The sequence below is a fragment of the Neoarius graeffei genome, chromosome 13 (assembly GCF_027579695.1).
Source record: "Neoarius graeffei isolate fNeoGra1 chromosome 13, fNeoGra1.pri, whole genome shotgun sequence".
Classification (NCBI taxonomy): domain Eukaryota; kingdom Metazoa; phylum Chordata; class Actinopteri; order Siluriformes; family Ariidae; genus Neoarius; species Neoarius graeffei.
The window spans coordinates 31,328,475-31,340,531 of NC_083581.1; the positions used below are offsets into that span (position 1 = coordinate 31,328,475).

Sequence of the window (12,057 nt, forward strand, 5' to 3'; positions counted from 1 at the left end):
TTACTGAGCATCTTGCAGAGCCAGCCACAGTTCTTCTGGACACTTTGTCACACTTGTTTCTTCATTTTGCACCAAAACCCAGTAGCCTTCATTATGTTTTCTTTTTTAATCCAAAAAGTGGATTATGTAATATGCTGCTCAGATACAAACTTTTTTTTCTGTAACATTTAATTTTTGCTGGAAAAAAGTGAACATTTAGAACTCTAAAATGTTTTTTTTTTACTGACTCAGTAATGTAGAAGTCATAAAATAGAAATCTATAACAAAGTTTATAAGGCCTAAGACTTTTGCACAGTACTGTACATTTGCAGTCTCTAATACTTTTACGAATATGACATTGGACAAAAGTGAGTGAGAAAGTCAGCGCTCGCATTTGTGTTTTTAGGAGCTAACAACAAAAACTGATCTTTTCCCATTAAATAGCATTATAACTGCACCAGTGATGTCTTCCTCTGATGGCACAAACCCAGTAACAAAAATACCGCACCAACCTACAAACTGGCACTAGCTTTATGAAACACATTACAAATATGTCAATAGATATATTTAAAGTACTTTAGGGTGGTATTTTCATTTAAAGAAACATAAAGCAAAGCAAACAGTGAGTTCATATGTCATAAAAGTCATTTAGAGTCAGCTTTATACACAAATATTACTTACATTTATTGAATGTCAAAATGTTCAAGCTCCATGCTACAGTACAAACTCCTGAAGAGTAAATCTGCTTAAAATGGTGTCTTATTCACATTATTTATGAACTCTCTCATATTGATATCCTAATACTCACATAAATACTTTAAACAATTGTATCTGTACTCATATATTTGTCTGCTATAAAAGAATCAGCTTTTCCACAACAAGCACAAAAAATGGAGACGGCTCATTGGTAACGTTGTTGTGTCACATCCAAAAACAAGAAAAGAGTGCAGCAGGAATCTCGAACATGTCTCATTTGTCATGAAGGCACCTCTTCCCAAGTGCCTACATACATTCCAAGGACCCTAGCTCAAATCTGGAAGTGTTTTCAAGTGGGCATAACGAATAAACAGAGTCAGAATCATTGCTTTTTATGGTGCGCTTGATTGCCTCCAGGTTTTGCCCTTTTGCAAGCTGGTAAATGTGTTCATTATGAGCAATCACATGATTCATTTTCCTCGTGCAGGGTGTTATGGTGTGTTATCTACTGTGTGAGCATTAGAAGCCAACAAAGCAGAGGTGTATACATTAGAAATTATAATGACAACAGGATCTGTCAGGTTCAGTGAGTCCATAGCCAGCACCTTTACTCAGGTTGAAAAATATATGTCATCTGCTAATAGCAGTCAATTTTTCAAATAATGAATCTGTATTATAGACATGAGTCATTTTCCAAAGCAACATTTGTCTTATTATATATCTTTGTATACATCTACTGTAGATTTTATACATATATATGTGTGTGTGTGTGTGTGTGTGTGTGTGTGTGTGTGTGTGTGTGTGTATCACAAAATAAATTCTGTTCAATATCATATACTTAAAATCCCAATAAAACAAAAGATAACTTTTGTTGCATATGAAAATATTCATAATTTTTTTAGCATGCCTACAGCTGATTTAAAGATCCACACTGTCTTTTCATTCCAAACTGTGACGAGAGTTGCATCCGACTGTCTTTTACGGTGGCGTAAAACAGATGTGCCACAGTCAGTGCAGTGGTTCAGTCATCTCGACTGAAGCATTTGCAGAGCAGTTAGCTGCCTCTGGCTGTCCACTATTTGATTCAGTGTTTGATGGCAGTCCAAAAGAAAGCAGTCTTAGGTGGGAGGAAAAATGAAGGGAGGCTATACTCCCAACAGCATGCCCATGAAATCCGAACCATTCTGTATCGTGATTGAAGCTCCTGCTGCATTGTCCACAAATATGGAGGTATACTGACCAGCCTGAAGAGAAAGCACAATAACACTAGTCAAAAACAGCAGCAAATCACTGCATTAAAGTCACTACTATATGTGACTTAGACACTGACCTGGAGCTCCAGCAATCCATGAACATACACTGTGAATATCTTGCTGTTACTCTCCAAACCAACGATCATTTCCAAAGACCTACACAAAGAAGTCAATGCATTAATAATAAAATTAATTATTAAAAGTGATTTTCAGGTATCAGATACAGTGTGGTTAGGAAGCAAATCTATCAGTGGTCCATCAAAGAAGCTATATGATGTAAAAATAATGGCACAAACATTTTATCATATAAGGAATAAAACACAACAGGATGTGATGTTATTGGAAAATAATCAATGACTGGATGGTGTGATGTGACCTGATGCAAAGTGTAATTACTGTGACCACCCCAAAGTTATTTCTTATTATTATTTTCCAAAAACAGCACAGAAATACCAGTGTTTTATTCCTCTTGTATCATAGAAATCTATTGATTTAAAGAACTTTCCGGCTGGTAACAAGCTCAAGTTCTGACACTGGAGAGATTCCTTCGAAAATGTTATATATATATATATATATATATATATATATATATATATATATATATATATATATATATATAAGAATAGAGTAATCCTTAGGCACAAGAATGCTCAAACTAGGAGCAATAATACATTCGTCCACCGAATGCTTTGATAGAGCGGTGCTACAATACCAACATGCCCTTGACAGCAGCGGCTATGGGTACCGCCTATGTTTTGATGCGACCAACGCCCAAAGATTCCGCACCATACGAAATCGTGGCCGGAAGATGTATGCCAACTTCCTGTATGCCAAGTTTGGCCGCCAAAATCAGCGCACACAACAAGAAAATACTGATGGAAACATCGAAGCCGCCCAAGATGTGTAACTGCCGCAATAAGACGACCTGCCCCCTCAACGGCGCATGCCTTACAAAGAACATTATTTACAAAACCACCGTTGAGAGTGACTGTGGTAAGGAAACCTATATCGGGCTTACGGGGGACACATTCAAGTCACGCTACAATAACCACACTGCGTCATTCCGTCACGAGGGCAAGCGTCACGCAACAGAGCTGAGTAAACATATATGGACTCTAAAGGAATCCGGAGAAAATTATATACTGACATGGGACATTATAGCACGCACTCCGGTATATAATAATAGCACTAAGCGCTGTAATTTGTGCCTTGCAGAAAAATATTATATTGTATGCAAACCACACCTAGGCACGCTAAACAAGCACAATGAACTAGCCAGCGCATGCCGGCACGCTAGTAGGTTTATTTTAGCAAACATCTTTTGAGTATAAAAGTAGCCGTGTACTGACATTCTTGCTGCACCTGATGAGAGAGCAAGTCGCTCTCGAAACAGGCTTGTCGTGCGCAATAAAATCATGGGTATAAATTGAAGTATTTTCTCTCTTTATTTTGTTGTGTTATATATGGGTGGCACGGTGGTGTAGTGGTTAGCGCTGTCACCTCACAGCAAGAAAGTCCGGGTTCGAGCCCCGTGGCCGGCGAGGGCCTTTCTGTGTGGAGTTTGCATGGTGTCCGCGTGGGTTTCCTCCGGGTGCTCCGGTTTCCCCCACAGTCCAAAGACATGCAGGTTAGGTTAACTGGTGACTCTAAATTGACCGTAGGTGTGAATGTGAGTGTGAATGGTTGTCTGTGTCTATGTGTCAGCCCTGCGATGACCTGGTGACTTGTCCAGGGTGTACCCCGCCTTTCGCCCGTAGTCAGCTGGGATAGGCTCCAGCTTGCCTGCGACCCTGTAGAACAGGATAAAGTGGCTAGAGATAATGAGATGAGATATATATATATATGGACATGAGTCTTTTACTAGGAAATACACCACTCATATTTTTCATACAAGCTACATCCAGGACATGGAGAACTAAAACCATGACATAAATATCTATATGTCACTTGTGAGGAAATCAATGAATTGTTTTGATAAATTTGGGTACTATGTGAATGTGTCTATATACATCCATCCATTATCTGTAACCACTTATCCTATGTAGGGTCACAGGCAAGCTGGAGCCTATCCCAGCTGACTATGGGCAAGAGACAGGGTACACCCTGGACAAGTCATCACAGGGCTGACACACAGAGACAAACAACAATTCACACTCACACCAACAGTCAATTTAGAGCCACTAATTAACATAACCTGCATGTCTTTGGACTGTGGGGGAAACCAGAGCACCTGGAAGAAACCCCATTGGCCACTGGGCTTGAACCCAGAACCTTCTTGCTGTGAGGTGACAGTGCTAACCACTACACCACCATACTGCCCTGTTTCTATATAATAAAAATAAAATCACACATTGGCTTGAAGATATAGTGGTGCTTGAAAGTTTGTGAACCCTTTAGAATTTTTTATATTTCTGCAAAAATATGACCTAAAACATCATCAGATTTTCACACAAGTCCTAAAAGTAGATAAAGAGAACCCAGTTAAACAAATGAGACAAAAATATTATACTTGGTCATTTATTTATTGAGGAAAATGATCCAATATTACATAATTGTGACTGGCAAAAGTATGTGAACATCTAGGATTAGCAGTTAATTTGAAGGTGAAATTGGAGTCAGGTGTTTTCAATCAGTGGGATAACAATCAGGTGTGGGTGGGCACCCTGTTTTATTTAAAGAACAGGGATCTGTCAAAGTCTGATCTTCACAACACATCTTTATGGAAGTGTATCATGGCACGAACAAAGGAGGTTTCTGAGGACCTCAGAAAAAGCGTTGTTGATGCTCATCAGGCTGGAACAGGTTACAAAACCACCAATCCACAGTCAGACAGATTGTGTACAAATGGAGGAAATTCAAGACCATTGTTACCCTCCCCAAGAGTGGTCAGCCAACAAAGATCACTCCAAAAGCAAGGCGTGTAATAATCGGCGAGGTCACAAAGGGCCCCAGGGTAACTTCTAAGCAACTGAAGGCCTCTCTCACATTGGCTAATGTTAATGTTCATGAGTCCACCATCAGGAGAATACTGAACAACAATGGTATGCATGGCAGGGTTGCAAGGAGAAAGCCACTGCTCTCCAAAAAGAACATCGCTGCTTGTCTGCAGTTTGCTAAAGATCACATGGACAAGCCAGAAGGCTATTGGAAAAATGTTTTGTGGACAGATGAGACCAAAATAGAACTTTTTGGTTTTCATGAGAAACATTATGTTTGGAGAAAGGAAAACACTGCATTCCAGCATAAGAACCTTATCCCATCTGTGAAACATGGTGGTGGTAGTATCATGGTTTTGCTGTATCTGGGCCAGGACGGCTTGCCATCATTGATGGAACAATGAATTCTGAATTATACCAGCAAATTCTAAAGGAAAATGTCAGAACATCTGTCCATGAACTGAATCTTAAGAGAAGGTGGATCATGCAGCAAGACAATGACCCTAAGCACACAAGTCGTTCTACCAAAGAATGGTTAAAGAAGAATAAAGTTAATGTTTTGAAATGACCAAGTCAAAGTCCTGACCATAATCCAATCGAAATGTTGTGGAAGGACCTGAAGTGAGCAGTTCACGTGAGGAAACCCACCAACATCCCAGAGTTGAAGCTGTTCTTTACAGAGGAATGGGCTAAAATTCCTCCAAGTTGGTGTGCAGGACTGATCAACAGTTACCGGAAACATTTAGTTGCAGTTATTGCTGCACAAGGGGGTCACACCAGATACTGAAAGCAAAGGTTCACATACTTTTGCCACTCACAGATATGTAATATTGGATCATTTTCATCAATAAATAAATGACCAAGTATAATATTTTTGTCTCATTTGTTTAACTGGGTTCTCTTTATCTACTTTTAGGACTTGTGTGAAAATCTGATGATGTTTTAGGTCATATTTATGCAGAAATATAGAAAATTCTAAAGCGTTCGCAAACTTTCAAGCACCACTGTATGAAGTTTATTTTCTCGTATTGAAAAAGTCACATTTTTCATATGAAATACATTGCAGATCTGAGTGATATATTTCCTAATATTTCACTTCAATGATGTCACTCCTAGTGTTTTCCTGTTGATTAGATGCACATTGCAAAAATGGCGAATCGGTTCAAAATTAAAATTCTTTTGATTCTTTTTTTTTTTTTTTTTGTGGATGCGTCCAGATAATATAAAGAATATTACATGGTGGCAGTAAGATATTAAGTTTATCTTCTTGTGTTGAAAAATATATATTCACGACTCAAAGATAAACTTCATATCTTCACACAACCACGTAATATCTTCTATATATACATTACATAACATTAAACCATCCCAATGACTGATATTTTTCTTTCTTAAATAGCATGTCTTTAAATTCATTAATTATTAGCATTATATTGTAGGGTTGTCTGCTACACAAGTCCCTGTATAAATAGTTACTATAGAAATGATAACATATTAGAACAAAGCGCATGAATATAAACTTGTGACTCAAATTGCGACCGAAATTTTTGTCAGTGCTGCTATTGTAGAAAACTCATCAGTAGTAATAATAATAACAACAGTGATAACAGTATTAATACAGACATGATTCTGTAGTGGTAATTGCTGAATGGGCTCAGGAACACTTCTGTAACCATCCGTCCAGTATCTGTTGCAGGCAAGCTGGAACCTATCTTAGCTGACTATGGGCAAGAGGCAGGGTACACCCTGGACTAGTCGCTAGCTCATCGCAGGGCTGACACATAGACAGAAACAACCATTCACACTCACGGTCAATTTAGAGCAACCAATTAGCCTAACCTGCATGTCTTTGAACTGTGGGGGAAACCAGAGCACCCAGAGGAAACCCATGCAGACACGGGGAGAACATGCAAACACCACACAGAAAGGCCCTCGTCAGCTGCTGGGCTCGAACCCAGGACCTTCTTGCTGTGAGGCGACAGTACTAACTGCTACCCTTCTGAAACCATCGTCTGTAAAAACAGTGCATTACTGCATCCACAAATGCAAGTTAAAACCATATACAAACAATATCCAGAAACACTGCCACCTTATCTGGGCCCGAGCTCTTTTACGATGGACTGAGGTGAAGTGAAGTCCTGTGGTCTGATGAATCAACATTAGAAATTCTTTTTAGAAATCATGGACACCACGTCCTCCAGGCTAAAGAGGAGAGGGACCATCCAGCTTGTTATCAGAACACCGTTCAAAAGCCAGCATCTGTGATGGTATGAGAGTGCATTAGTGCATATGGCATGGATAGCTTGCAAATCTGGGAAGGCATCATTAATGCTGAATGATATGTACAGGTTTTGGAGCAACATGCTGCCATACAGACAACATCTTTTTCAGGAAGGCGTTACTTATTTCAGCAAGACAATGTCAAACCGGATTCTGCACCTATTACCACTGCATGGCTCCATAGTAAAAGAGTCCAAGTGCTAAACTGGCCTGCCTGCTGTCCAGACCAGATTATGGCAAAGGAGACCCCAAACTGTTGAGCAACTGAAATTGTATATCAGGGAAGAATGGGGCAACATTTCACTTTCAAAACTACAGCAGCTTGTCTCCTCAGTTCCCAAACATTTACAGTGCTGTTAAAAGTAAATATGATGCAACACAGTGGTAAACATGCCCCTGTCCCAACTTTTTTGAAATGTATTGCTGGCAATACATTAAAAATAAGCACATTTTTTAAAAAAACAAAAATATTTCTGTTTCAATATATGATATGTTGTCTTTGTCCTATTTACAATGCAATACAGGGTTTCCATGATTTGAAAATCATTGCATTCTGTTTTTATTTACAGTTTACACAGCATCTCAGCTTTTTTTGGAATTGGGGTTGTATCAAATCCTTTCATGAAGGACCTCTCAAGGCTTCAGCTCTGATTAAATGAGTGTTCATGCTCATGGCAGCTCTTCCAGTTGAATGGAAAGTCAGAAGCAACATTTTGACTTCATTTCTTTGGTCAGTCTGCAGATTCGCAGTGCTGAACCACAGCTCTCAGATGGAAAATGAGGAAGTTGTCATGGTGAATGAATCTTACTGATCGTTTCACTAAACTGTCTTCTCACTGAGTCTCACCTCACATTCTCAGCATATCCTAGCTGCTGCTGGGTTACAAACTGATTAAAAACAACCCAGCTCTGCTTTTCTAAAATGTGTCCAAAATGTTACGATTTTGGTCCTCTCTTATATTGTAATCTATCATCTTTCATAGGAGTGACTTTTCTTTTGCAATAATCTTTTTGCAGTGGTGTTATTGGTGTGCTTTGCCTTCTGTAATAAGAGAAGGACAGACAACCTTTTACCTTTAAATAATCTTTTAGCATCCAGGTCAGATTTTTGCAAGCACATTTCAAACACACACACACACACACACACACACACACACACACACACACACACACACACACACACCAAAACAATCGGGACCCTGTTAAGTCAAAGGTGCTACCCTATGGGTCAAAGATCATCAAGGGTACTGGACCAGGCTGAAGGATTGAGGACATTTCGGGGGGGGGGGGGGGGGGGTTAAGGCCTAAGGCCTACTCTGCTTTAACACAGGAAATGCCTTGCTGCTTCCACACAGGCTAGAAGAGACGACATTATTTACAGCCTATAAATTTTGGCTCAAGATAAACTGGCATCATAAGACTAATCAGGTTTATGAACCATCCTCTTGCATTTGCACAGAGTGTAACTACAGCAACAGCAACAAACAACTAATTGCTGCTGCCTTAAGGGATTTGCCTGGATCTGCCCTCATTTATCTTCCCCGCAGTGTCTTTTCTTCTTAAGCTAAAATCATTTTCTCGTTTGATTTCTCGAAGAGGACTTTTACGACATGCATTTGCTTGCCCAAACCACTTAAACAAGAACCACATGGTCTTAATTCCAAGAGGAGCCCAAAGAAAAATACTAATTTTCATCACCAATGATGTATTCCTTCAAGCCGGGGTCATGCATGAATTTATGAAGATGTGGATACGGTCTGTGGAAACAGAGTCAAAATCGGGCGTTTGGCTGTAATAAATACATGAGGGGAAATTATACAGGCGACTGACTTTCTTACCAAAATTGCTGTTATAAGCAAAGATGTCTCCCACATGGGCTTGTTAACAGAGTTGACATTGTCTGACAACAGACAGAGCTGAAACCACCAAAACTAACATTGGGGCCAAAGAGAATCACACAGAATGTGATATACAATTATACATATCAGATTTTTAGAGTTCGGCATCGTAAAATGGTCCACAAAGAGCAGTGACATGCTGCTACTTAGAAACACTGGAATAATGGAATAACACACAACGCCATGAACAACATAGCAGAGTCATGCCACATGTTTTCATTTCACGTTTTTATTCGGCTAAAATAAAATACAGAAGTCCCTGAGAAATACATTACTTCATTCATATGAACATAGCTGCATCTCTAAATAGCCTGAATTGTTTGATTCAATACTCAGTAATTGCATTCTGTCTGAATGTATGCTATTGGAGCAGGGGTTCTCAACTTTAATAGTCAGGGACTCCTTTAAAGTCTTCAACCCAAGTTGTTAAAACACCTCTGGAAGTACCTGCCACATAACCGCAATCTTGTACAAACTCCATCAGTTTTAAAACACATAAACTCTGACTTTTTTTTAACTAAATATTAGCAATCTGCTATTGCTACTAATGCACTACTCCTGTAGAGCAAGATCCACCTCCAGTAGGACAAGACATACAGTATATGGTGTTAATTGGACGATTGTGAAGATTGGCATAATCATCAATCATCGCTGATTATTTTACTGGAAGTGACAGGCTATAAAATCAAAAATTTATCAAGTCGTCATTCCCAAACCCGTTCAAGTGACCAGTAAAACCGACTAATCACTCTAAGAACTTAACAATATAACAGGTTTAATAATGATTAGCTGTAATTTCCATCATGGTAATGGGCTATGCTTTCTGGATCCTATTTTGAGAACCACTGGATTAGAGAACACTCACGTGTATCGATGGCAGAGAGACTCAATGCAGATCAGGACTCTCACATTGTCTCTGGCCCTGAGTTGGTTTTTACTCCTTTTCACCTCACTGTGGTCTGCAAAAAGAACACACAATCAGCTTCACGCCTGCAGCTAAACAACTGGAACACTCCTGAGAGTGTATTCGAACATTCTGAGGTAAACTGAAGTAATCTGATTTTGCTTTACTGAAGTAAACATGGCCTGAAGCCTGCAGTGTCAGCGGTATAAATATTAAGGTATTGGCATGTTACTGACAGCAAGTGCCAGGGTACTGAGGGAATGTTTTATACCACACAGAGACCGAGTCAATCACAATAGTCCAATAGTCCAACACAGCCTGAGCGTGGATATTTGTAAATATTTTGTGAATTTGTCACGGGATGATGGAGATTCTATCACAGTCTAGGACTGAGAGTTAATAGCTGAAGCAGACCTTAGAAGAATTTAACCTGGGAGAGGGTTTTAGAGCTTTTTTTTTTCAGTCACAGAAAACACAGTCATGACAAATTGTAAAATAAAAATTACTGAAATGTCATACTGAAAATGGCTTAGTGCATTCCATTCATTATATTTAGAATACAACATTGTTGAAGTCTCAATTCTGATTGGTCTGAAGGTATTAATTTATTTTCTGTAACAGCAGCTCAGACAGGGCGGCACGGTGGTGTAGTGGTTAGCGCTGTCACCTCACAGCAAGAAGGTCCTGGGTTCGAGCCCCATGGCCGGCGAGGGCCTTTCTGTGTGGAGTTTGCATGTTCTCCCCGTGTCCGCGTGGGTTTCCTCCGGGTGCTCCGGTTTCCCCCACAGTCCAAAGACATGCAGGTTAGGTTAACTGGTGACTCTAAATTGACCGTAGGTGTGAATGTGAGTGTGAATGGTTGTCTGTGTCTATGTGTCAGCCCTGTGATGACCTGGTGACTTGTCCAGGGTGTACCCCGCCTTTCGCCCGTAGTCAGCTGGGATAGGCTCCAGCTTGCCTGCGACCCTGTAGAAGGATAAAGCGGCTAGAGATAATGAGATGAGATGAGATGAGATGAGATGAGCAGCTCAGACAATAAAGGCATCTTTGAGGTTTATATTCACGTGCTCGTTTTAGTATTTTACCATTTCTTTAGTAACAGCTAATATGCAGTGTCTTGTATGGTGCACCACATAATGCGAAAAATAAACAAATAAAAATGTGCTATTATCTAACAAAGGAAAGCATGTAACGGTTAATATTGTTAATTTTTCTTTTTAGCATTTATGGAAGGAGTTTCCAGTATCAGAGTTTTGTTGTAATCAGGATGTTTTCCACTATGGCACAGACACTACACTGTTTTTTTTTTCTTTTTTTTTGTCTTATTAATTTCAAGAAAGAAAAAAAAAGAAAAGCTGGTGAGGAAACATCAGTTTATAGATGTCATAACATAAGTCCTGACAGGAACTACTTGTTTCGTGGAATGTTCACAACATTATGATGTGACTCTAGACATATTACGTGTCCTTTATTAATAACATAGTTGGCAACTTGCTGCAGAATAAGAGGAATAAAACACTTTGGGACATGTTGTTATAAGAAAATAATCAACTTCCTACTTCCTATGGTGGTGTAGTGGTTAGCACTGTCACCTCACAACAAGAAGGTTCTGTGTTTGAGCCTAGCAACTGATAGGGGCCTTTCTGTGTGGGGTTTGCATATTCTCTCCGTGTCTGCGTGGGTTTCCTCCGGGTGCTCTGGTTTCCACCACAATTCCGAGACATGCGGTTAGGTTAACATGGGGCAGCCATGGCCTGAGGTTGGGCTGAAGTGCCCTTGAGCAAGGCTCCTAACCCACAACTGCTCCCCGGGCAGCTGTAGCATAGCTGCCCACTGCTCTGAGTATGTGTGTGTGCTCATTGCTCACTTGTGTGTGCATGTGTGTGTTCACTGCTTCAGATGGGTTAAATGCAGAGGTTAAATTTCACTGTGTGCTTAAGTCTGTGCTTGAGTGTACATGTGACAAATAAAGGCTTCTTGGCTTGGCTTCTTCGTAAACCATTCTGTCAGTGATTATTTATCTATAACAGCATGCAACATGCTGTTTTATTCTTTAGTTATTCCTTAGTTACATCTCTCGATACTATGTGTATACTAACTTGATTAATTTA

At 39.8% G+C, this 12,057-nt stretch overlaps 1 protein-coding gene across 1 annotated transcript in view; it reads right to left on the reverse strand.

The window, feature by feature from the left end:
- Positions 1-649: 649 nt before the first annotated feature.
- Positions 650-12,057, reverse strand: part of c1qtnf12 (C1q and TNF related 12) — a 43,502-nt gene continuing 32,094 nt past the window's right edge. The window contains exons 6-8 of the mRNA XM_060936767.1: positions 9,908-10,001; positions 2,006-2,084; positions 650-1,919 (exon numbers count right to left, since the gene is read on the reverse strand). Of these exons, the coding sequence (XP_060792750.1) occupies positions 1,821-1,919; positions 2,006-2,084; positions 9,908-10,001 (272 nt within the window). The 3' untranslated portion in view covers positions 650-1,820. The remainder of the gene's footprint in view (positions 1,920-2,005; positions 2,085-9,907; positions 10,002-12,057) is intronic.